Source organism: Musca domestica, unplaced genomic scaffold (assembly GCF_030504385.1).
Source record: "Musca domestica strain aabys unplaced genomic scaffold, Musca_domestica.polishedcontigs.V.1.1 73, whole genome shotgun sequence".
Taxonomy (NCBI): Eukaryota; Metazoa; Arthropoda; class Insecta; order Diptera; family Muscidae; genus Musca; species Musca domestica.
Genome location: NW_026712390.1, coordinates 2,874,663 through 2,901,388, shown reverse-complemented (window position 1 = coordinate 2,901,388; position 26,726 = coordinate 2,874,663). Strand labels below are relative to the sequence as shown.

The window sequence follows — 26,726 nt, the reverse complement described above, 5'->3', positions numbered from 1 at the left end:
AATTAAGATAGGAAGCTAAAATTTTGCACAGATCTCTCTTTTGTCTGCAGGCAGGTCAAGTTCGAAGATGGGCTATATCGGTCCACGATATCGTATAGCCCCCATATAACGGTACCCCCCGATATTCGGTATTTTGATGATTTTACCCACATTTTTCAACGGAATTGTCTGAAAATCCACACAAGGAGTTCCTTGTGGGTACTTTTTACCTCGGCAGAGAATTGTCCATATAGGTCCACGATATCGTATAGCCCCCATGTAACGGTACCCCCCGATATTCGGTATTTTGATGATTTTACCCACATTTTTCAACGGAATTGTCTGAAAATCCACACAAGGAGTTCCTTGTGGGTACTTTATACCTCGGCAGAGAATTATCTATATAGGTCCACAATATCGTATAGCCCCCATATAACGGTACCCCCCGATATTCGGTATTTTGAAGATTTTACCCACATTTTTCATCTGAATTGTCTGAAATCCCACACAAGGAGTTCCTTGTGGGTACTTTATACCTCGGCAGAGAATTATCTATATAGGTCCACGATATCGTATAGCCCCCATGTAACGGTACCCCACGATATTCGGTATTTTGATGCTTTTACCCACATTTTTGAACGGAATTGTCTGAAAATCCACACAAGGAGTTCCATGTGGGTACCTTATACCTCGGCAGAGAATTGTCCATATAGGTCCATGATATCGTATAGCCCCCATGTAACGGTACCCCCGATATTCGGTATTTTGATGATTATACCCACATTTTTGAACGGAATTGTCTGAAAATCCACACAAGGAGTTCCTTGTGGGTACTTTATACCTCGGCAGAGAATTATCTATATAGGTCCACGATATCGTATAGCCCCCATGTAACGGTACCCCACGATATTCGGTATTTTGATGCTTTTACCCACATTTTTGAACGGAATTGTCTGAAAATCCAAACAAGGAGTTCCTTGTGGGTACTTTATACCTCGGCAGAGAATTATCTATATAGGTCCAAAATATCGTATAGCCCCATATAACGGTACCCCCCGATATTCGGTATTTTGATGATTTTACCCACATTTTTGAACGGAATTGTCTGAAAATCCACACAAGGAGTTCCTTGTGGGTACTTTATACCTCGGCAGAGAATTATCTATATAGGTCCACGATATCGTATAGCCCCCATGTAACGGTACCCCACGATATTCGGTATTTTGATGCTTTTACCCACATTTTTGAACGGAATTGTCTGAAAATCCACACAAGGAGTTCCTTGTGGGTACTTTATACCTCGGCAGAGAATTATCTATATAGGTCCAAAATATCGTATAGCCCCCATATAACGGTACCCCCGATATTCGGTATTTTGATGTTTTTAGCCATATTTTTCAACGGAATGGTCACAAGGGGTTCTTTGTACACAAGGGGTTCTTTGTGAGCACTTTACCCACCGACAGAGAATTCTCTATATAGGTTAACGATAACGTATAGCTCCCATATAACGGTACCCCGCGATATTCGGTATTTTGATGATTTTAGCCACATTTTCACATCGTATTGTCTGAAAATCTACACACGGAGTTCCTTGTGAGTACTTTACACGCAGACATATATTTGTCTTTATAGGTCCACAATATCGTATATCCCCCCATATATCGGTACCTTCCTATATTAAATATTTTAAAAAAATTTATTGGATTTTATTTTTTTGAAAATTTTCTAATTCGTTCCAAATGGTGGAGGGTATTCAAAGTTCGGCCCGGCCGAACTTACTGCTTTTTTACTTGTTTTTTCTGTCTTTCAGGAACTAAATATTTTTTTTTTGGGTTTTAGTTTTTTTTGCATTATATAAAAATTAGTAATACAATAAAGTTATATAAATTAGAAAAAAAAATTGTTTTATATATATATATATAATAAGACTACACCGAAAATAAGTTACAAAAAAAATTATTTCTTTGGGTGTTTCCTTTCGACAATTATTCAATTATCAAACAACGAGGCATGTGATCTTTGAGATATTCAAAGAGTTCCTGGGATGCACCCGGACAATTGGTCAGCTCCAATTCTTGCAAATGCCTCAACTGTATGAGACTGGACAGACCCGATGAGGTAAGCAATGGACAGCCGGCCAGCGAGAGGACCTGCAGGTTACGCATTGAGCACAAATGTTGTAGGCCAAAGTCACGAACTTGTGAGCACCAGCGTAAGAATAAAGCGGTTAGCGAGAGCATGGTGGAGATGTAGCCAACACCAATGTCGGTTATGTGGACACATCTGAAAATGAGAAAAAAATGTTATAAAGTCTTCTAGGGGTTGATAGGGGTTCAGGAATGTTTACCTATCCAACGTTAATTCTTCCAATTGATTTAGATCACAGGCAATATACTCCAGCGAGGCATCCGTTATACGTGGACACCATGACAAATCCAATGCTCGTAATTTTTGTAGATTTTCGGCAATCAGCTCCACACCATCGTCGGTCAATTTACTACAACCGGATAAGCTTAAAACTGTCAAATGCGGCAGCGAATGGACTGCAAAGATAAGAAAATCAAAGATATTTTGAGAAAAAAAGTTCTACTTATATTGCGATTTTTACATGATATCTAATAGAGTTATGGAGATTGGTTGTCAAGAGACCCTTTTTGAAATTTTCTGAAGAATATTTTCCTCTCTAAGACCAAATCTCTAAAGTTACGTTTTCATGCAGTACAGAAACGATTTGTAAATATTTAATAAAAATTTGCAAACAAAAATTTTAAAAGTCTTTTTTATATATCCAAAATTGGCCTTGATTTTTAGTCGCACTTATTATATATAACGATTTTTTGTGTTCGAAGACTCATAATGGAATTTGATAAGGAATATTTTTTCCATTAAGATCAATGCTCTAAAATAATGTTTTGATACGATATCTGGCCATTGAAAAAAAAATGTCCAAAAGTTTCACACAAAAAATTATAAGTAGTTTTGAATATAGGCAAATTAGGTCCGAAATTTGATCGGAATATTCTACATATTCCGATTTCTTATGTTCGGAGACTCATAATGAAATCGAATAAGGAATATAATTTTCATTAGAACCAACGCTCTAAAATAATGTTTTGGTACAATTTCCGACCATTGAAAAAAATGCCCAAAAGTTGCAAGGAAAAAAATTACAAATAATTTTGTATTTAACCAAATTTAACCCGATATTTAATTAGAATGCGTTATATATTCCACTTTTTTGTGTTCGAAGACTCATAATGGAATTTGATAAGGAATATTTTTTCCATTAGGACCAATCCTCTAAAGTTATGCTCTGATACAATATCCGACCACATTAAAAAATGTCCAAAATTTTCAAATAAAAAATTTACAAGTTATTTTGTATATACTTAAATTGAAACCGATATTTAATTAGAATATACTATATATTACGATTTCTTGTGTTTGGGGACTCTGAATGGAATTTGAAAAGGATTATTTTTTCCATTAGGACCAATGCTCTAAAATAATGTTTTGATACAATTTTCGACCATTGAAAAAAGTGCTCAAAAGTTGCAAGCAAAAAAACTACAAATAATTTTGTATTTAACCAAATCTAACCCGATATTTAATTGGAATGCGTTATATATTCCAATTTCTTGTGTTCGGAGACTCATACTAAAATTTGATAAGGAATATAATTTTAATTAGGACCAACGCTCTAAAATAATGTTTTGGTACAATTTTCGACCATTGAAAAAAATGCCCAAAAGTTGTAAGGAAAAAATTACAAATAATTATGTATTTAACCAAATTTAACCCGATATTTAATTGGAATGCGTTACATATTCCAATTTCTTGTGTTCGGAGACACATAATGGAATTTGATAAGGAATATTTTTTCCATTAGGACTAATCCTCTAAAAGTATGCTCTGATACAATATCCGACCACATTAAAAATGTCCAAAATTTTCAAATAAAAAATTTACAACTTATTTTGTATATAACCAAATTGAAACCGATATTTAATTAGAATATACTATATATTACGATTTCTTGTGTTTGGGAACTTTTAGTGGAATTTGACAAGGATTATTTTTTCCATTAGGATCAACGCTATAAAACAATGTTTTGGTACAATTTTCGACCATTTTTAAAAATGCCTAAAAATCCCAAATAAAAAATTTACATGTAGTTTTGAATATAACCAAATTAGATCTGAAATTTATAGAGTATTTTTCTCATTGAGTTCATCCCTCTAAAGTGATGGTTTCATAGAATTTTCGACCAATTAAAACAAAAATACCCAAAAAATCCATATGATATGATTTTCTTTATATATTAATATTCATAGGCCTATTTAGCCTATACATAGTATATATACACGTTTATTGTGTTCAGAGACCCATAATGAAATTTGATGTAGAATATTTTTTCCATTGGGATCATTGCTTTAAAACGGCATCTTCATAGAATTATCGACCGAAATCACAAAATACCCAAAAGCTTTTATTTGCCCAAAAAACAGCATCAATTTTATTTATCGATATATATCGATAAATGTTTTATTTTCAGATTTCGATTGTTCAGAGACCCATAGTGAAATTTGCTGGCGCATATTTTTTCCCTTGAGACCATCTTTCTAAGATGCAGTTTTCAGGGAGATTCGGAACCATTTTGAAAATTACCCAAAAATTAAAAACAATTTTTTTCCACCCACTAAAGAGCCTGTGTCTTATTGCGATTTTCATTTGGTTTTAATTGAAAACTGTTACAATTTTATGGGTTTGTATTCCGACCACAATACTTCAATATTGTCGATTGTGGTCAATATTTATGGTTTCCTTTTGTTGATTGTATTGTTGCATTCGAAGCAATTGGATTTCACAATTGAATTGTGTGTGTGTGTTTGTGAAGTAATTGTTGTAGTTTTTGTAAATCAGGAGGCGGCAGGGGTGGCATATATATCAGTCTGTAACTTCCTCCCTTCAACCTCCCTCCAACCTTTATATATAATTCCATATAGCCTTGTTTAAATCTATGCCCTACAAACAGCTATTGATTTACGCCACACCACTACAATGATGAAATGATGCTTGCAATGTCTGTGTGTTTGTGGTTGTGATTCATGCACTTCCCTGCTGTGAAGCCAATCGATTTCAACAATTTTTCAATTCTCTGTCATAATATCATCATATTTCATATAACAGTTGTAGCCTCCTCACACCCAGAAACAATTTATAGTTCAATAGAGCATTTTGTGGTTTTTGGTGGGTGCCATGGATGTATTCGTGTGTGTGTGTGTGTGTTGGGGGGTTTGTGTATATGTGAGCTGTAGTTTATTGAGGTAATCCAGAAATTGTTTATTAAATGTTATTTTATTTTTATTATTATTGCCTCAATCCAAGGATTTGTTCTTCATAAAAACACAATTTTTCCCACTGAACGCTGGGCTAAGATGGCTAGAAGGCCACATGAAGTAAAGCAAAAAAAAAAACAACAACAAAAACACAGAATCCATAACAGTTAAGTGGTTTGATTTATAGATAAAAAATAAAATATTTTTCCTCAAATCAATAGAATTATCAATCAATCCTGCTTTTCTAATACAAATTTGAGGGATTACTGATTTTTTTTGGAAAATATTTGAATTTTGAAACAAAACTCAAACAAAATCGGCGTTTAGAATTTTGGTCCTCATGGAAAAAATATTCGTCTTGTAATTCTACTATAAGTCGCCAAACACAAGATATCGATATCTATAACACATATCGGTCGAAAATCGATGCCCATATTGCCATATAGAAAATAAAATAGCCATTGAAGTTAGATTAAATTTTTGGGTGTTTTTTGTAATTGGTCTAAAATTCCCCAAAGACGTTATTTTAGGTAAATGGTCTCAATGGAAAAAATATTCTACATCGAATTTTAGTATAGGTCCCTGAACAAAGAAATATGTCTTTATAGCCTAATTCAACGAAATATCGGTAGAAATGTGATAACAAATAGGAAACATGAATAGGAATTTTGAGCACATTTTTTTGGTTAATTTTTGGGAATTGGTCTGAATTTGGCCCAAAACTGCATTTTAGGAAGGTGCTCTCAATCGAAAAAATATTCTGCATCGAATTTTATTAGGGGTTTCCGAACAAAAAAACTTTGTAATTCTAATATAAAATAATCAAATATTGATAGTAATATGGGTATAAAGAGTAAGGAATGTATTGGAATTTTGAAAGGGATTTTTGGATATTTTTGGAAATTGTCCCAAAATTGTCCCAAAACTGCATTTTAGGAAGGTTCTCTCAATGGAAGAAATATTCTACATCAAATTTCACTATTGGTCTCTGAACAAAAGATATCAGTACGTTTAACACATACCAGTCAAATACCTCTACAAATTCGGAGTACCTAATAATACTTTTACCCTTAACATACTTACGAATTTGTGTATTTTTCAAAATCGATACGGAAATCTATGAAAACGTCATGTCATGGTTTTGACCTTAAAGAAACTTATGATCTGCATCGAATTTCAGTATAAGTCCCTGAACACACCTAATCCATAGATATGAAATATATCCGACAGATGTCGCTAACAATTCGAAGATTTTTATTGATTTAGTTTTGTTGACCTTTGTTGGGCCTATTTAGAAATTGATCGGAAATTCTATGAAAACATAATTTTAGTGAGTTAGACTCAATGGAAAAAATGTTCTCTATCAAATTTTACTATGGGTCTCGGAACAAAAAAACTTTGTAATTCTTATATAAAATAATCAAATATTGGCAGTAATATGAGTATAAATAAATAAAATTAGTGAAATTTCGAAAGGGATTTTTGGGCATTTTTGGGAATTGGTCCGAAATTGCCCCAAAACTGCATTTTAGGAAAATGCTGTCAATGAAAAAAATATTCTGCATCGAATTTCACTATAGGTCTCGGAATAAAAGGTAGCAGTACGTGTAGCACGTACCAGTCAAATACCTCTACAAATTCGGAGTACCTAATTCCTTAACATTGCTGTACAAATTTGGGTATTTTTTAAAATTCCTACCTATCTATGAAAACATCATTTTATGGCTTCGACCTCAAAGAAAGTTATATTCCAAATCAAATTTCAGTTTAAGTCCCTGAACACACCTAATCCATAGATATGAAATATATCCACCAGACGCAGCTGGCAATATGAAGATTTTTATTGATTTAGTTTTGTTGACCTATGGGCGCTTTTTATAAATTGATCGGAAACCATATGACAACGTAATTTTAGTGAGTCAGTTTCAATGGAAAAAATATTGTACATAGAATTTTACTATGGGTCTCTGAACAAAAAAACTTTGAAATTCTAAAATAAAATAACCAAATATTGGTCGTAATATGGGTATAAACAGAAAAAATGTTAATGGAATTTCGAAAGGGATTTTTGGATATTTTTAAGAATTGGTTAGAAATTACCCCAAAAGTGCATTTTAGGAAGGTGCTCTCAGTGGAAGAAATATTCTACGTCGAATTTCACTATAGGTCTCTGAACAAAAGATATCAGTACGTGTAACACTTACCAGTCAAATACCTCTACAAATTCGAAGTACCTAATAATACTTTCTCCCTTAACATTGCTGTACAAATTTGGGTATTTTTTAAAATCGCTACAGTAATCCATGAAATCGTCATGTCATGGTTTTGACCTCAAAGAAAGTTATGATCCGCATATAATTTCAGTATAAGTCCCTGAACAAACCTAATCCATACATATGAAATATATCCACCAGATGTCGCTGGCAATTTGAAGATTTTTATTGATTTAGTTATGTTGAACTTTGTTGGGTGTTTTTAGAAATTGATCGGAAACTCTATGAAAACGTCAATTTAGTGAGTCAGCCTCAATGAAAAAAATATTCTCTATCAAATTTTACTATGGGTCTCGGAACAAAAAAACTTTGTAATTTTTATATAAAATAATCAAATATTGGTAGTAATATGGGTATAAAGAGAAAAAATTTTAATGGAATTTTGATAGGGATTTTTGGATATTTTTTGAAATTGGTCTGAAATTACCCCAAAAGTGCATTTTAGGAAGGTGCTGTCAATGAAAAAAATATTCTACATCGAATTTCACTATAAGTCTTTGAACAAAATATATCAGTACGTGTAACACATACCAGTCAAATACCTCTACGAATTCGGAGTACCTAATAATACTATTTCCCTTAACATTGCTGTACAAAATTGGGTATTTTTTAAAATCGCTACAGTAATCCCTGAACTCGTCATGTCATGGTTTTGATCTCAAAGAAAGTTATGTTCCGAATCAAATTTTAGTATAAGTCCCCGAACACACCTAATCCATAGATATGAATTATATCCACTAGATGTCGCTGTCAATTTTTTTTTTTATTGATTTAGTTTTATTGACCTTTGTTGGGTTTTTTTAGAAATTGGTCAGAAAGTCTATGAAAACGTCATTTTAGTGAGTCAGTTTCAATGGAAAAAATATTGTACATCGAATTTTACTATGGGTCTTGGAACAAAACTTTGTAATTCTTATAAAAAAATAATAAAATATTGACAGTAATATGGGTATAAATAAAAAAAATATGAAATTTTGAAAGGGATTTTTGGATATTTTTGGAAATGGGTCTGAAATTGTCCCAAAACTGCATTTTTGGTGTATAGTATCAATGAAAAAAATATTCTGCATCGAATTTCACTATGGGTCTCTGAACAAAAGATTTCAGCACGTTTAACACATATCCGTCGGATGCTTCTAAAAATTTGGAGTACCTAATAATACTTTTTCCCTTAACATTGCTGTACAAAAGTGGGTACTTTTTAAAATCGCCACAGAAATCTATGAAAACGTCATGCCATGGTTTTGACCTCAAAGAAAGTTATGTTACAAATCAAATTTCAGTATAAGTCCCTGAACACACCTAATCCATAGATATGAAATATATCCACCAGATGTCGCTGTCAATGCGAAGATTTTTATTGATTTAGTTTTGTTGACCTATGCTGGGGCTTTTTAGAAATTGATCGGAAACCTTATGAAAACGTAATTTTAGTAAGTCAGACTCAATGGAAAAAATATTCTACATCGAATTTAATTATGGGTCTTCGAACAAAAAAACATTGTAAATCTTATATAAAATAATCAATTGTTGGTAGTAATATGGGTATAAAGAGAAAAAATGTATTGGAATTTTGAAATGGATTTTTGGATATGTTTGGAAATTGATCCAAAATTGCGCCAAAACTGCATTTTTGGTATATATTCTTGATGAAAAAAATATTCTGTATCGAATTTCACTATAGGTCTCTGAACAAAAGAAATCAGTACGTGTAACACATACCAGTCAAATACCTCTACAAATTTGGAGTACATAATATTACTTTTTCCCTTAACATAGATGTACGATTTTGGGTATTTTTTAAAATCGCTACGGAAATCTATGAAAACGACATGTCACGGTTTTGACCTCAAAGAAAGTTATGATCTGCATCGAATTTCAGTATAAGTCCCTGAACATACCTAATCCGTATATTTGATGTATATCCGACAGATGTCGCTAGCAATTCGAAAATTTTTATTGATTTAGTTTTGTTGACCTTTGTTGGGTCTATTTAGAAATTGATCGGAAAGTCTATGAAAACGTCATTGTAGTAGGTGGGACCCAATGGAAAAAATATTCTGCATCAAATTTCAGTATGGGTCTCCGAACAAGAAAACTTTGTAATTCTAATATAAAATTATCAAATATTGGCAGTAATATGGGTATAAACAGAATAAAATGTTATGGAATTTTTTTTGGGTGTTTTTGGAAATCGGTCTATAATTGCCCCAAAACTGCAATTTTGGTATGAAGTTTCAATGGAAAAAACATTCTGCATCGAATTTCACTATGGGTATCTGAACAAAAGATATCAGTACGTTTAACACATATCCGTCGAATGCCTCTAAAAATTCGGAGTACCTAATAAAACTATTTCCCTTAACATTGCTGTACAAATTTGGGAATTTTTTAAAATCGCTACCTATCTATGAAAACATCATTTTATGGTTTTGACCTCAAAGAAAGTTATGATCTGCAACAAATTTCAGTATAAGTCCCTGAACATACCTTATCCGTAGATATGAAATATCTCCACCAAATGTCGCTGGAAATTCGAAGTTTTTTATTGATTTCGTTTTGTTTAAGTTTTTGGGTCTTCTTGGAAGTTGCTTGCCAAATCTATAAAGATGCCATTTTATGGCTTTGACTTCAAAGGAAATAATATTGTAGATCAAATTTCAGTACGAGTCTCTAAGAAAACCTAATCCGTAGATATATCCGATAGATGTCGTTATTATAAAATTGAAATTTGTAATTGATACTGCTCTTTTCAAGTTTTTGGGTTTTCTTAGAAATTGCTCGCAACTCTATGAAGACGTCCTTTTTTGGCCTTGACCTCAAAGAAAATAATGTTCTATATCAAATTTCAGTATTAGTATTTGAAGAGAATAAATTCGTAAATAAAATATATATCCGACAGATTTCGCTGATAATATGGTATACAATTAAAATTTTTAATAGAATTTGGGATTTTCTTAGGAATTGGTCTAAAATTCTATGATAACGTCAATTCAGAGACTTGGTATCAAGGAGAAAAATATTTTATATCGAATTTTACTAGATGTCTTGGAACAAAAGATATCTGTAGGTACAATATTTATAAGGGATATATAGTTTGCAATATGAGCACATGAACCTTACATTTTTGTAAGTACTTTGTTTGAAATTTTTAGTAACTTTTGAGAATAGACCCAAAATTGTGTCAAGACGTCATTTTATGGCTTTGGCCTCAAAGGAAATAATGTTCTATATCAAATTTTACTATGAGCCTCTGAAGAGAATAAATTCGTAGATATAATTTATCTCCGACAGACGTTGCTGGCAAATGCGGTATAAAACTACAATTTTTAATTGGGTTTGTTATGTTGATCTTTTTGAGGTTTTCTCAGGAATTGGTCTAAAATTCAATGAAATCGTAATTTTTAAGACTTGATATCAATGAGAAAATTATTCTACAATGAATTTTACTAGAAGTCTCGGAATAAAAGATATCTGTAGGTATAATATTTATAAGGGATATATCGTTTGAAATATGGGCAAAGGAACCACAAATTTTTTGTAACTACTTTGTTTGGAATTTTTAGTAACTTTTGAAAATAGATCCCAAATTGTGTCAAGACGTCATTTTATGGCTTTGGTCTCAAAGGAAATAATGTTCTACATCAAATTTCACTATGAGTCTCTGAAGAGAATAAATTGGTAGATATAACATATCTCCGACAGATGTCGCTGGCAATAGGGTGTACAATTAAAATGTTTAATTGAATTTGTTGGGTTGATCTTTTCGGGGTTTTCTTAGGAATTGCTCCAAAATTCAATGAAAACGTAATTTTTGAGCCTTGGTATCAATTAGAAAAATATTCTACATCGAATTTTACTTGAAGTCTGGGAACAAAAGATATCTGTAGGTATAATATTTATAAGGGATATATCGTCTGCAATATGGGCAAATGAATCTTACATTTTTGTACATACTTTGTTTGGCATTTTAAAGAACTTTTCAGAATAGATCTCAAATTAGGTCAAGACGCCATTTTAGAGGATTGGTTCCAAAGGGGAAAATATTCCTCATCGAATTCCACTATGAGCTTCCGAACAATACAAATCGCTTCTTACAACCGATAACAATAAAATGTTGGGATGAAATTTGCTATATTAAAATTATTTCTTATCAAATATTCACTTGTAATACCAAAGTACTTTTGGGAATTGATCCAAAGTCGTATGAAAACCTTACCTAAGGGAGTTGGTCCCAAAGAAAAAAATATTCAACACCAAATTTCAACATGAGTCTTCAAGTAAAAGTTATCGGTATTTATAATAGATATCCCTTAAAAATGAGGCTCAATTGCGATATATCAAAAATAAAATTGCCTCTCTCCAAGTTTTATCGATTCTTCCTCTCACTCTCTTTGCCCAAAATATATTATTTTGAACTTTTTATGAGCCAAAAATAAATCGGTGATTCCTTTCTATTACATTTCCAAAGTCTTTTTTACACAAAGGTCAAAGTTCAACATCATCGTCATTGCCATCATCATCACTGTCTAAGTACTGAAAATTACTTGCAGTCCATATACATATATATATTCGTCTTACTGCTTAAAGGATTAAACTTGACTGGTAGAATGGGGCGACAGGAGGTTGGAGGATCCATGGCATTGTCTTTCAAAATCTTAGAATAAAATTTCAAATTCTTGTTGTTGCTGCTGTTCAATCGTTCGTAGGTGATTTTTAAGCGGATTATTGAGGTTTTATTTGTTTCTTTGTTTTCGGGTTCTAGTTGGCAGAGAAATCGAAAGGCAGCAGTAACAACAACAACAAGAAGGATGAGTTTTGTTTTTGTGAAAATTCTTAAAGATAACATCGTTTAGGTTTTAAATGTGGTCAATATCGGCTTTAAGGAGATTAAATACAAGTAAGTAAGCTTGGCTGGACGACAGAGGATAAAATGGAATTCTTGTAATATGAGATTTCTTGGAAAGGATTAAAAGAAAGGAATAATAGATAAAAATAAGATAAAATAAGAGGGTGGAGGAGTTTGCTGGAAGAACCTTGGAAAAAAGGTCCTTGAAAAAAGGTTTTCTAAAAATATCAATGATTAAGGTCCTCGGGAAAATGTTTTATTAAAAAAAACTTGTCCAAGGTATATGAAAAAATATTTTCTAACAAAAATCCCTGACTAAAGTTCTTGGAAAAATATTTTCTAAAACATCTATGCACAATCCCCCAAAAAAAATTATTTAAATTCCAAGCCTGAGGTCCTTACAAAACATTTTGTAAAAAAATTCAGATATAATTATTCGATTAAAAATCCACACCCATGGTCTATGACAAAAAAGGGGTTCTTAACAGCCATGCTAAAGGTCCTTTAAATATATTTTTAAAAATTCACGAAAGGGTCTTCGACAAACAAACCATAAGAAAAACAAAAACCTCAGAAAAAGAAAAAAGTCCTTAAAAAAGTTTTAAAGGTCCTTAGAAACAAAAAATAAATAAAAAAATCCTTGTCCAGGGTCCTTAAAAATTCTAAGAAAAAAATTCTTGGCTATGGTCCTCAGAAAAAATGTAAAAAAATCCTTGCCTAAGTCGTTTAGAAAAAAATCCAAAAAAAAATTGAATTATGTCCTTAGAAAAAAAGTTAAGAAAAAGTCATTGCCTAAGGTCTTTAAACAAAATTGAAGAAAAAAGTCCCTGTATAAGGCCCTTAAAAAGTTTTATGAAAAAAAAAGTCATGCCCATAGTTCTTAAAAAATTAGGAACAAAAAATTCTTGCCTAAGGTCCTTTGAAAAAACATAAAAAAATATTTGCCCATGGTCCAAAAATTTTAGGTAAAAAATCCTTCGCTATGGTTCTTAGAAAAAAAGATAAAAAATCCTTGCCTAAGCTCCTTAGAAATCAATATTAAGAGAAAAATCCTTGCATCCATGCTAAAAGTCATTAAACTAAATTCTTAAAAACGTATGTCTATGGTCTTTGACAAAAGGTCCTTAGAAAAAAGCTTTAGAACAGATCCTTGTCTAAGGTCTTAGAAAACAAATTAGGAAAAAAGTTATTGCCGAATGTCCTTAGGAAAAAAAGTGTTAAGAAAAAATCTTTGTCTTGCCTAATGTCCTTGGAAAAATATTTGTTAAATAAGGGCCTTGGGAATATTATTTTAAAGCGAAAACCACGACGAAGTTCCTTGGAAAAATTATTTTAAACGGAAAATCACGCCTGAAGTCCTTGGCAATATTTGTAAAATAAAACCACGCGTAAAGTCCTTGGAAAAAATACTTTAAAGCGAAAAGCACGTGCAAGGTCCTTGGAAAAATATTTGTTTAATGAGACCAGGCCTAAGGCCCTTGAAAAAAATATTTTTTTTAATTAGATCTCGTCTAAGGACCTTAGGAAAAATCCTTGTCCTTGAAAAAATATTTGTTAAATAAAACCACGCCTACGGTCCTTGGAAAAAATATTTGTTAAATAAAACCAGGCCTAAGGTCTTTGGAAAAAATATTTTTTTATTCAGACACCTAAGGTCCTTGGAATATATATTTTTTTATTATTCATTGGAAAAATATTGCTTGGAAAAAATATTTTAAAACAAAAATCACGCCTAAGGTCCTTGAAAAAAATTTTTGTTGAATAAAACCACGCCTAAGGTCCTTGGAAAAAATATTTGTTAAATAAAACCAAGCCTAAGGTCCATGGAAAAAATAGTTTTTTAATAAGACCGCGTCTAAGGTCCTTGGAAAAAATATTTGTTAAATAAAATACATCTAAGGTCATTGCAAAAAATATTTGTTAAATAAAATACATCTAAGGTGATTGCAATTTTTTTAAATAAATCCAGGCCCAAGGTATTTGTTAAATAAAACTTCGCATAAGGTCCTTGGAAAAAATATTTTTTAAGTTAAACCACGCCCAAGGTCCTTGGGAAATATATTTGTTAAAAAAAACTACGCCGAAGGTTCTTGGAAAAAAATTTTGTTAAATAAAACCACGCCTAAGGTCCTTGGAAAACATTTTTGTTAAATTAAACCACGCCTTAGATCCTCGCAAAATTTTTTTCTTATATAAAACCACGCCTTAGATCCTCGCAAAATTTTTTTCTTATATAAAACCACGCCTTAGATCCTCGCAAAATTTTTTTCTTAAATAAAACCACGGCTTAAAACCTTGGAAAAAAAATTGTTAAATAAAATCACGCCTAAGATCCTTGGAAAAATATTTGTTAAATAAAACCTCGCCTAAGATCCTTGGAAAAATATTTGTTAAATAAAACCTCGCCTACGGTCCTTGGAATTTTTTTAAATAAAATACGTCTAAGGTCTTTGGAAAAAATATTTGTTAAATAAAACCTCGCCTACGGTCCTTGGAATTTTTTTAAATAAAATACGTCTAAGGTCTTTGGAAAAAATATTTGTTAAATAAAACCACGCCTAAGATCCTTGGAAAAAAATATTTTTTAAATAAAACCACGCCTAAGATCCTTGGAAAAAATATTTATTAAATAAAACCACGCCTAAGATCCTTGGAAAAAATATTTGTTAAGTAAAACCACGGCTAGGTTCATTGGAAAAAATATTTATTAAATAAAACCACGTCTAAGGTCCTTGGAAAAATATTTTTTAAATAAAACCACGCCTAAGGTCCTTGGAAAAAATATTTTTTAAATAAAACCACGCCTAAGGTCATTGGAAAAAATATTTGTTAAATAAACCCACGGCTAAGTTCATTGGAAAAATTATTTGTTAAATAAAACCACGCCTAAGATCCTTGCAAAAAATATTTGTTAAATAAAACCACGCCTTAGATCCTTTCAAAAAATATTTGCTAAATAAAACTGCGCCTAAGGTCCTTCGAAAAAATATTTGTTAAATAAAACCACGCCTAAGGTCCTTTGAAAAATTATTCTAAAGCGAAAATCACATCTAAGATCATTTGAAAAATTATTGTAAAGTGAATATCACGTCTAAGGTCCTTGGAAAAAATATTTGTTAAATAAAACCACGCCTAAGGTCCTTGGAAAAAATATTTGTTAAATAAAAACATGCCTAAGGTCCTTGGGAAAATTATTTTAAGGCGAAAATCACGCCAAAGGTCCTCGGAAAAAATATTTGTTAAATAAAACCACGCCTAGGGTCCTTGGAAAAAATATTTTTAAAAAAAAACCACGCCTAAGGTCCTCGGAAAAAATATTTGTTAAATAAAACCACGCCTAGGGTCCTTGGAAAAAATATTTTTTAAAAAAAACCACGCCTAAGGTCCTTTGAAAAAATATTTGTTAAATAAAACCACACCTAAGGTCCTTGGAATATTTGTTAAATAAAACCACGCCTAAGGTCCTTGCAAAAAATATTTGTTAAATAAAACCACGCCTAAAGTCCTTGGAAAATATATTTGTTAAATAAAACCACACCTAAGGTCCTTGAAAAAATATTTGTAGAATAAAACCACGCCTAAGGTCCTTGGAAAAAATATTTGTTAAATAAAACCACGCCTAAGGTCCTTGGAAAAAATATATGTTAAATAAAACCACGCCTTAGATCCTTGCAAAAAATATTTGTTAATAAGGCCACATCTTAAGGTCATTGGTAAAAATATTTGTTAAATAAAACCACGCCTTAGATCCTTGCAAAAAATATTTGTTAAATAAAACCACGCCTAAGATCCTTGAAAAAAATATTTGTTAAATAAAACCACGCCTAAGGTCCTTGAAAAAAATATTTGTTAAATAAAACCACGCCTAAGGTCCTTGAAAAAAATATTTGTTAAATAAAATCACGCCTAAAGTCCTTGAAAAAATTATTTGTTAAATAAAACCACGTCTAAGGTCCTTGAAAAAAATATTTGTTGAATATTTGTTAAATAAAACCACCCCTAAGGTCCTTGCAAAAAATATTTGTTAAATTAAACTACGCCTAAGGTCCTTGGAAAAAATATTTGTTGAATATTTGTTAAATAAAACCACGCCTTAGATCCTTGGAAAAAATATTGTTTAAATAAAACCACGCCTAAGGTCCTTGGAAAAAATATTTGTTAAATAAAACCACGCCTAAGGTCCTTGGAAAAAATATTTTTTAAATAAAACCACGCCTAAGGTCCATGAAATAATATTTGTTAAATAAAACCACGCCTAAGGTCCTTGGAAAAATTTATTTTAAAATTAAAATCACTTCTGGGGTCCTTGGAAAAAAAATTTTGTTAAATAAAACCACGCCTAAGGTCCTTGGAAAAATTTATTTTAAAATTAAAATCACTCCTAGGGTCCTTGGAAAAAAATATTTGTTAGATAAAATCACGCCTAGGGTCCTTGGAAAAATTATTTTAAAATTAAAATCACTCCTAGGGTCCTTGCAAAAAATATTTGTAAAATAAAACCACGCCTAAGGTCCTTGGAAAAAATATTTGTTAAATAAAACCACGCTTAAGGTCCTTGGAAAAATTATTTTAAGGCGAAATCACGCCTAAGGTCCTTGGAAAAAATATTTTTTAATAAGGCCACACCTTAAGGTCCTTGGAAAAAATATTTGTTAAATAAAAACATGCCTAAGGTCCTTGGGAAAATTATTTTAAGGCGAATATCACGCCAAAGGTCATTGGAAGAATTATTTTAAAGCGAAAATCTCGCCTATGGTCCTTGGAAAAAATATTTGTTAAATAAAACCAGGCCTAAGGTCCTTGGAAAAAATATTTGTTGAAATAAAAACCTTGAAGGAATCATTCCTCTAAAAACTTCTTGGCATTTAAATAAAGATTTCGAAATAATTGTAAAAAAAATCCTTGTTAAAGGTCCTTTGAAAAAATATAATTTTTATAAATCCCCTTTGGTCCTTTGAAATAAAAGTCCTTCCACCCTCTCATGAAAATCCTTTTAACTGTTAACTTCATTTTGCCTCTACTAAGTGTTGCATTATTAGATTGTTTCCTCTCCTCTCCTCCCTTCCCATTCTCATCCTTTCTTTCTAAATAATGTCCTTAATTTGCTTGTCATTTGCTCTGGTTATCCTTTTTTTCTGCTTCTTCTTTTTGCCAGCCAACTGCAATTCAATTAAAAACTTTGTAGCTTTTTGTTGTCTTCCTGCAAGTGGCTCTTTTCTCTCTCTCTGGGTCTGAAGATGGATGTGTGTGTGTGAGGTGGGGGGGGGGGGGGGGGGGGGTTGTCTATTTCTTAACATATTGTAATTTAAATCTTTATTTTGTGGTTTTTCGATTACAGTTTCAAATAGTTTTTTTTTGTCGCAATACATTGTTGTTGTTGTTGCTGCTGACATTACAACAATGCCTGGTGAGGCAGGAAAATGAAAAAAAAAAAAAAAAAAAAACGCCAAGAAGAAGCCCAACAAACGTTTGACAATGCGTATTTATTTTAGTTGCTATATATTTTCCGAGCTATTATTTGCTGCTTAACATAACAGAGAAGAATCAGACTTGGCAGAGGGGAAAGGAGGTGGAAAGAGAGGAGGGTATGGATACCTAATACAAAGCTGCAGTTTGGGGTTTCTAAGTTTGTGTTAACCTACCCTGCCTCCTGATCTGTGACAAGTTTTTTTTTCTAGCCCCCTAGGGTTTCTTGCTCAGATCAGCTGACTAGAGAATAGAATGTGAAAGAAAGAGGGGGGGGGGGTAATAGAAGTCACCAGCAATAACAAAAACAACAGCCATAAGTATCTCCGAAGCACAAAAAAGAGACAATACGGTTTTCTTTCGCAAACTAGGGCACTGCAGTTAACCGCACAAATAACCAAGACAGATAGCCAGGCCAGGCCAGGCCTGGTTCAAGCGTACACACACACCCATACATAGAAAGCCTTGGTTCCATTGAAAACTACCATCCGCAATAACCGGGCATGTCATGGATGGGTCATTCATATTTTGTTAAAACAAAGTTTTTCCATTTTGAACCCCCCCAGGCCTCTCTTTCTCGCTCTTCCCCTCGACCTTCCATGCACACAAGAAGAGGAAAGAGCAAACCTCAAATGCTTCTTTGGCTACCAAACCTCACCTCAACCTCAAAAATTGGAACTGCACAAAAAATGCCACAAACCTAATTCCAATCCTAGCCTCCCCCCTCCTCTCCCAGAAACCTCCTTTAACTTGCGAGGGGCTTCTGCAGCATTTCTGATCAGAAATGCTCTTAACTTTAAATACTTTGTCTTCAGGCTACCTCTGGCATAAAAGTTTTTTTCTATGTCTTCACGGATTTGCAATATGTTAGTTGTTGGTTACGTCCCACTCCCAACACCCTTCGACCCTCTTCTTCAACAAATTTTAATCCATTTTTTCTAATAACTTTTTATGTTAGGTTTTTGTTTTATTTTTGAAAAAACCCCTGCACTAGACCGCATAGGAAGCCTATTTAACGACAGAGGAAGTTGCTCATGCAGGGCGGAATGGCACACATACACACACATAGAAATGCATGTACAAAGGGTCTGTGTGTGTAAATGGAAATGTCTGATGTGGGAACTAGCCAGTGCCCGCAACTTCTTCAGCGAAGGGTCCACCCTAAAACTTTAGATTCGTTCCGACAATTCGTGATAGGTCTTTTTAGTACTTCTATTACCGAATTTAGTACAATTGTAGTACGCATTTGCAAAACCAGCTTCATATTTCAACCTCAGATACCAACAGAGACCTCAAATTAAAATTTGAGATTTCCCGACCTATTCCTTCACCCAATAGCAGATATAGATACCATTTTGTACTTTTAGTACCAATATAGTACACATTTGCAGAAACACCTCCATATCTCAATCCCCGATCCCAACAGTGACCTCAATATCAAATTTCGGGATTTCAGCTATTTTCCTTCACCCAATTCCAAATTTAGTACCATTTGGTACTTTCCGGTCAGTTATAGTATATTATAGTACTCATGTCCAAAACCACCTACATATCCTAATTCCTGATACCAATAGCGACCTCAAAATCAAATTTCGGGATTCGAAGCCTATTCTTTCACCCAAAACCCAAATTGGTACCATTTAGTACTTTTCGTATAAATATAGGACTTATTTCCAAACCATCGCCAAACCTCAAACACAAAAATCAACGGGGACCATAATATCAAATTTCAGAATTTCAGCTTTGTAATTTACCCAGCCTTATCCTATCACACAATACCAAATTTGGTACCATTTAGTACAAATGTAGTATGCATTTCCACATCACTGCCAAATCTGAAACACAGTTACCATCAGCAATGTAAATACCAAATTTTAGAATTTTATCGCTATCTCTTCACCCAATACAAAATTTAGTACCATTTAGTACTTTTCGTACCAATATAAATCCATCTTCATATCTCGATTTCAGATACCAACAGAGACTTCCATATCAAATTTCGGGATTCCAGCTCTATCCCTTCACTCAATACTAAATTTAGTACAATTTAGTACTTTTCGTACAATTATAGTACACACTTTCAAACCAACACCAAATCTCAGCCATAGATACTATCAGTGATCTAAATTTCAATTTTTAGAATTTTTTCGCTGTTCTTTCACCTAATACTAATTTTTGTACCATTTAGTACCGTTCGTACAAAATAGGACGCATTTCCAAAACCATCTTCATATTTTAATCAGAGACGCCATTAGTGGATTCTATGTCAAATTTCAGAATTTTATCTCTATCCCATCACCCAATACCAAATTTAGTACCACTTAGTACATTTCGTACAAATGTAGGACACATTTCTAAAACCACTTCTATATCTCAATTCCAGATACCAATAGCAACCTCAATATTAAATTTCTGAATTTTATCTCTATCCCTTCACCCAATAACAAATTTAGTACCATTTAGTACTTTTCGTAAACCTACAGTACAACCATTCAAAAACATCTCCATACCTCAATCCCAGATACCAAAAAAAAGACACCAAAATCAAATTTCAGAATTCAAGCCCTGCCCTTTCACCCAAAACCCAATTTAGTACCATTTAGTACTCTTGGCACAATTGTAGGACAAATTTCCAAAACCTACTCCATATCTTAATTACAGCACCATAAGTGAAGTCTATATCAAATTTCTGGATTCTAGCTCTACCCTTCCACCCAATACCAAATTTAGTACCACTTAGTACTTTTCGTACAAATGTAGGACGCATTTCCAAAACCTACTCCATATTTTTATCACATCACCATTAGTGAAGTCTATACAAAATTTCTGGATTCCAGCTCTACCCTTTCACCCAATATCAAATTTAGTACCATTTAGTACTTTTCGTTCAAATATTGTACACATTTCCAAATCTAACTCCATATCTGAATTCCTGATTTCAAAATAGACCTTCCTTTAAAATTTCAGGATTTCAGGCACATCCTTTCACCCAAAACCCAATTCGGTACTATTTAGTACTTTTCGTACGTTCCAGTACACATTTCCAAAACCTCCTCCTCCTTATGTCCAGACTACACATGAACATCAGCGACCCTAATACCAAATTTCACATTTCAACCACTATTTTCAACCATCTGTTCGCCCAATACCCAGTTGTGCGAAATATAGTACCATTTAGTAATTTTCGCACAATTATAGTAGACACCCAAAACCACCTCCATATGTCCAAACTACACTTGAAAAGCGACCCTAATACCAAGTTTCAGGTTTCAAGCACTTTCTATTTACACAATACCACATTGTACTAAATATAGTACTATTTAGTACTTTTCGTACGTTCATAATTAACATTTTCGAAACCTCTTCCATATGTCCAGGCTACACATTAAAATCGAGCCTAATGCCAAATTTCAGATTTCAAGCACTAACTGCTCACCCAACACCAATTCGTACCAAACATAGTACTATTTAGTACTTTTCGTGCATTTGTAGTACACATTTTCCAAATCAACTCTTTATCACAAATCTACCACCAACAGAGACCCCCATAAAAATTTTAGCAATTCCAGCAACATCCGTTCACCCTAAATCAAAATGTTCCAAATTTAGTACCATTTAGTACAAATCGCACATTTCGTACACATTTCCAAAAACCACTTTCATACATCAAACTTAATTTCCAATCTTGAATCTCATACGAAATTTTTTTGCCTTATCCGTTTGGGTACCATTTGATAGTACCATTTCAGAAGTTTGGTAACATTTTAGAAATTTTCGTAACCTTAAAGTTCGAATTTCCAAAAATCATTTGGTATGCCTATCCTGCACTCCATCAGTGACGGTCCTATCAAATTTCGAATTCTAAATCATTCTGTTTGTCCAATACCATGGTACCATTTGGTAGTACCATTTTAGAAGTTTGGTAACATTTTAGAACTTTTTGTTACCTTAAAGTTTGAATTTCCAAAAACCCTTTGGTACACCTATCCTGCACTCCATTAGTGACTGTCTTTCCAAATTTTAGAATTCTAACTCATTCCGCAGTACCATTTTAGAAGTTTGGTACCAATTTAGAACTTTTCGTATCCTTAAAGATCGAATTTCCAAAAACCCTTTGGTACATCTATCCTGCACTCAATCAGTCACTCTCATACCAAATTTCAGAATTCTAACTCATTTCGTTTGTCCAATACAAAATATTAAATTTTTAGTACATTTAGTACTTTTCGTACCCTTTTAGTACGAATTTCCAAAAACCATGCCTTATCACATGCTTACGTATCAAGACTGATCCTCGTATAAAATTTCAAGATTAACGTAAATTTAGTACATTTTAGTAATTTTCGTACCATTTTTGTACGAATTTTCAAATAATAAATAATAAGAGACACTTGAAAATAATTTTCCTAAAAAGTAATAATTCATCGTTTTCATGATTTTTTGTAAATTATTTCAAATTAGATTTTAGTCTTCATTATTGTCCTTGGCCCCCTAACTTGAACTCATTATTCGTTGGAAATCTTGACCCGTTTTTTTTTTAAATTGTCATGAAAGGTCTTTCTTTCATCATCTTCTCGAAATTCTAGCTCAAGTTTAATATTCCTCAAAATATTCCACCTTTTTTTCGAATTTTCTCTAAACACAAAAACCTCCTTTGTTTAGGTTCAATCCAATGCTCAACAATTTAATGCCGAATAATCCAAGAGATTATTTGTTGTAATTACAACAGCAAATGCCATTATGCGAAGCCTGGTATTTTCCTATTTCCAGGTCAAAAATGTAAAAACAAAAAAATCGAAAATAAATTGAAAAATCAGCAAATCAATGGAAACCAATTGTTGAACTAATTTCCAATGTCTTGCACAGCAACACAGACTCAAGGTGTGGTGAACGGAGAGAAGATAGAGAAAGAGAGAGAGCGACGAGCAACAGAGGGAGTGGGTGACACGCATGTGTAATGAAAGAAGTACTTGTGTTGTGTCTTATGTAGGTCTTCTTACGGTATTTTGTTACAGATTTTCTAAGTAATTAAATCCTAAATAAAATAAAACCACAAAAATATTATTGCCATTGTTGTTGTTGCTTTAGTTTTCCATTTGCCTTGGTATTGGGAAAATAGGCGTTAAAAGACTTGACATGCGACGACAACTAAATAAACCCCCCTTCTCCACCTTTTAATTCTGCTATGGTGTGTGTGTGTGTAAAACAAATCTGATTTGATCTCTATTAGATGAGTATCTTAAAGGAGATTATTATTGAGAACAAGAGTCCATGCGGCGGAGAGCGAGAGACAAAGAGAGAGCATGGACATAAAAGCCATCAAAGCATTTCATTGATTGGCTTTTACTTAGTTTCCAAATCAAATTAATCGATGACATGCCATTTGTCATACTCTCAATTTCTCATGCTCTCACATACTCATAAAAACACACACACGCACACACGGATAGAGATATGGAGTGACCTGCCTGTAATTCAATGAATGATTCAGAGCAATAAATGTTAGTTGTTGTTGTTGTTTTTTGCTTACATTGCATTAATTCACAAGGAGGTGTTGCCACGTATTGGGGTGGAATGAATAAAGTAAAAGTTTTTTTTTATTAAAAAAAAATTAAAAAATACAAAATTAGTAAAAAATAATAATAATAATAATAATAATAATAATAATAATAATAATAATAATAATTAAAAAATATAGTAATAATAATAATAATAATAATAATAATAATAATATAATAATAATAATAATAATAATAACAATAATAATAATAATATAATAATAATAATAATAATAATAATATAATATAATAATAATAATAATAATAATAATAATAATAATAATAATAATAATAATAATAATAATATAATAATAATAATAATAATAATAATATAATAATAATAATAATAATAATAATAACAATAATAATAATAATAATAATAATAATAATAATAATAATATAATAATAATAATAATAATAATAATAATAATAATAATAATAATATAATAATAATAATAATAATAATAATAATAATAATAATAATAATACTAATAATAATAATAATAATAATAATAATAATAATAATAATAATAATAATAATAATAATAATAATAATAATAATAATAATAATAATAATAATAATAATAATAATAATAATAATAATAATACTAATAATAATAATAATAATAATATAATAATAATAATAAGAATAATAATAATAATAATAATAATAATAATAATAATAATAATAATAATAATAATATAATAATAATAATAATTATAATAATAATATAAAAATGAGTAATAATATTATTATATTATTAATTAAATTAAATTTATAATAATAATAAAATAATAATAATTTCGATTATACTTTTTTTTATTTTTTTAAAATTAATTAATTAATTTTTTTAATTATTTATTAATTTTTTTCTTAATTATTTTTATTAATTGTTTTTTTAAATAATTATTTTTTTAATTAATTTGTTTTAATTAATTAATTATTATTTTATTTTTTTTTTTTTAAACACCTAATTATTTTTTTAAAATAATTATTTTTTTAATTAATTTGTTTTAATTAATTAATTATTATTTTATTTTTTTTTCAAACACCTAATTATTTTTTTAAAATAATTTTTTTTTAATTAATTTGTTTTAATTAATTAATTATTATTTTATTTTTTTTTTCAAACACCCTATTGTCTATCTGTGTTTGAGTCTTATTAGTGTTTGTGTGTCAAGTGCCGGCATCAAAGTGTGTGAGTGTAGGGCAATTTTTTTTTAATGAGAATAACTTAGATGCCGGCGCTAGACTTTAATGTGATTACCAACGACACAAAGACTAGAACGACAGGGGAAGGATCACTACAAAAAAATAAATAAATAAATAAATAAATAAATAAATAAATTAAATTGTTAACATTTTTCCAAGGGTGTTAAAAAACCAAGGCATTTTAAAATCAAAAAAATAAAAAAAATTTAATATTTTAAACTTGGCTATCCTTCCCCCAATTCGCCCTTTTTATTTATAACTATTAATTTTATTTATGAATTAAATATTAAGTAGCGAAAAGAAAGATGGCGAACAAGAAGAAGAAACGGAGGATGCAAAACAAAACAGTAACTGCATTGATTAAGTTTCAATAGTTTTTGTTGTGTGCTGGGTGCAATCCGCCAACCGCGGGAACGGTTGAGGCAACAAAGCCTCAAACCAAAAACATATGAGACTTCTCTTTCTTCTTCTTCCTCCTTCCAATTCGATGCAACTAAACTCAAGACTAATATAACAAAATGCGCATATTTAGTAAGCGTTTTAATAGAGTTTCTAAATCATTTTCTTATCAGCCATCGTCTAAGCTAGACTTGGATTTTGTTTTCATCTCGAAATTTTGAGAAAAAAAATTAAAATTTTAAAAATTTAAAAGTAATAAAAAAATGCAGAACCCTGGATTTGCCGTTGATCCTGCCCGCCATGGAATACTGCAATTTTATTTTGTGACCGACAATAACGGGTAGAAAAAAATTTGGTTCGAACTTCTTCTGATTTGTTTGTAATTGAAGAAGAGTTCTTTCCCCTTTTTTGCTTTGTGAATTTACCTCGTTTTTTGCGATCACAAATTATGAAATTGTATTGAGAATCAACAGCTGCAACAACATCAACACGAAAAAGGATTTTTTCAAAAAAAAAAAAAAAAGGATTACTAAATGATTTAAATATTTGAGAAAGTGAATTGAGTGAACATTTAAGAAAAAAAAAACACAAATGGATTCTTGTTAGGGTGTGTGTGTGTGTGCTCTACTCCTTCTCTCGCTCTCTGAGTATAAAACAACGAACGGATTTTGAAAGAGATTTATACACAGAGAAGGGGGTATTTTTATAAGAATTATTTGTAAATAATTCAAACATTGATTTTAAAATTTTAGTTTCACAACAGCAGTGCCCATAAAATTCTAAAGTGAATGAAATTTGTCCCATACAAAAGTGCTTAATATTAGCCAGGGCTGAAAAGTTCCAGGCCTACAGATTTTTACCTCTCTTAAATGAAAAATAATAAAAAAAAATTAAAATAAATTTTAAATATAATATTAATATGATCCATATAACGAAAATAACGCAAAAATCAATTAATATTTTTTTGTTGAAATTTTTTATAAAATGAAAATTTATAAAAAATTAATTTTATAAAAAAATATATTTTTTTTGCAATTTCGAATGCACTACATCTTTGTTAATCAAAATCTTAGATAAACAAAATTTTTCTCGTTGAGATGGGCCGCATAATGGCGAGGACTGAAAAGTCCCGGGCCTACAGATTTTTAACTCTCCCAAAATGGGAAATAATAATAATAAAAAAAAATAAAATAAATTTTAAATATGATATTATTATCTTCTACATAACGAAAATAACGTAAAAATCAATTACTTTTTTTTGAAAACTTTTATAAAATAAAAATTTATAAAACATTTTATAAAACAAATTTTTTAAAAAATATTTTTTCCCAATTTCGAATTCACTATATCCTTTTTAATCAAAACCTTAAATAAATAAATTTTTTCTCGTTGAGATGGGCCGCATAATGGCGAGGACTGAAAAGTCCCGGGCCTAATCAGAAAAAAAATTTATAAAAAAAAAAAATTATAAAAAATATATTTTTTTTTAATTTCGAATACACTATATCATTGTTAATCAAAATCTGAAATAAATAAATTTTTTCTCGTTGAGATGAGCTGCATAATGGCCAGTACTGAAAAATCCGGAGCCTACAGATTTTTAACTTTTCCAAATGTGAAATAATAAAAAAATAAATAAATACATTT

General features: G+C 31.2%; 1 protein-coding gene across 1 annotated transcript; it reads right to left on the bottom strand.

Annotated features, from left to right (window-relative positions):
- Window positions 1-1,871: 1,871 nt before the first annotated feature.
- On the bottom strand, window positions 1,872-12,233 carry LOC101890566 (F-box/LRR-repeat protein 16). Its single transcript, XM_005192152.4, has 3 exons — window positions 12,176-12,233; window positions 2,330-2,525; window positions 1,872-2,265 (listed from the first exon to the last, which is right to left on the bottom strand). Exons 1-3 carry the CDS (start codon window positions 12,231-12,233, stop codon window positions 1,968-1,970), a joined length of 552 nt encoding a protein of 183 aa, XP_005192209.2. The 3' UTR covers window positions 1,872-1,967.
- Between the last annotated feature and the right edge of the window lie 14,493 nt (window positions 12,234-26,726).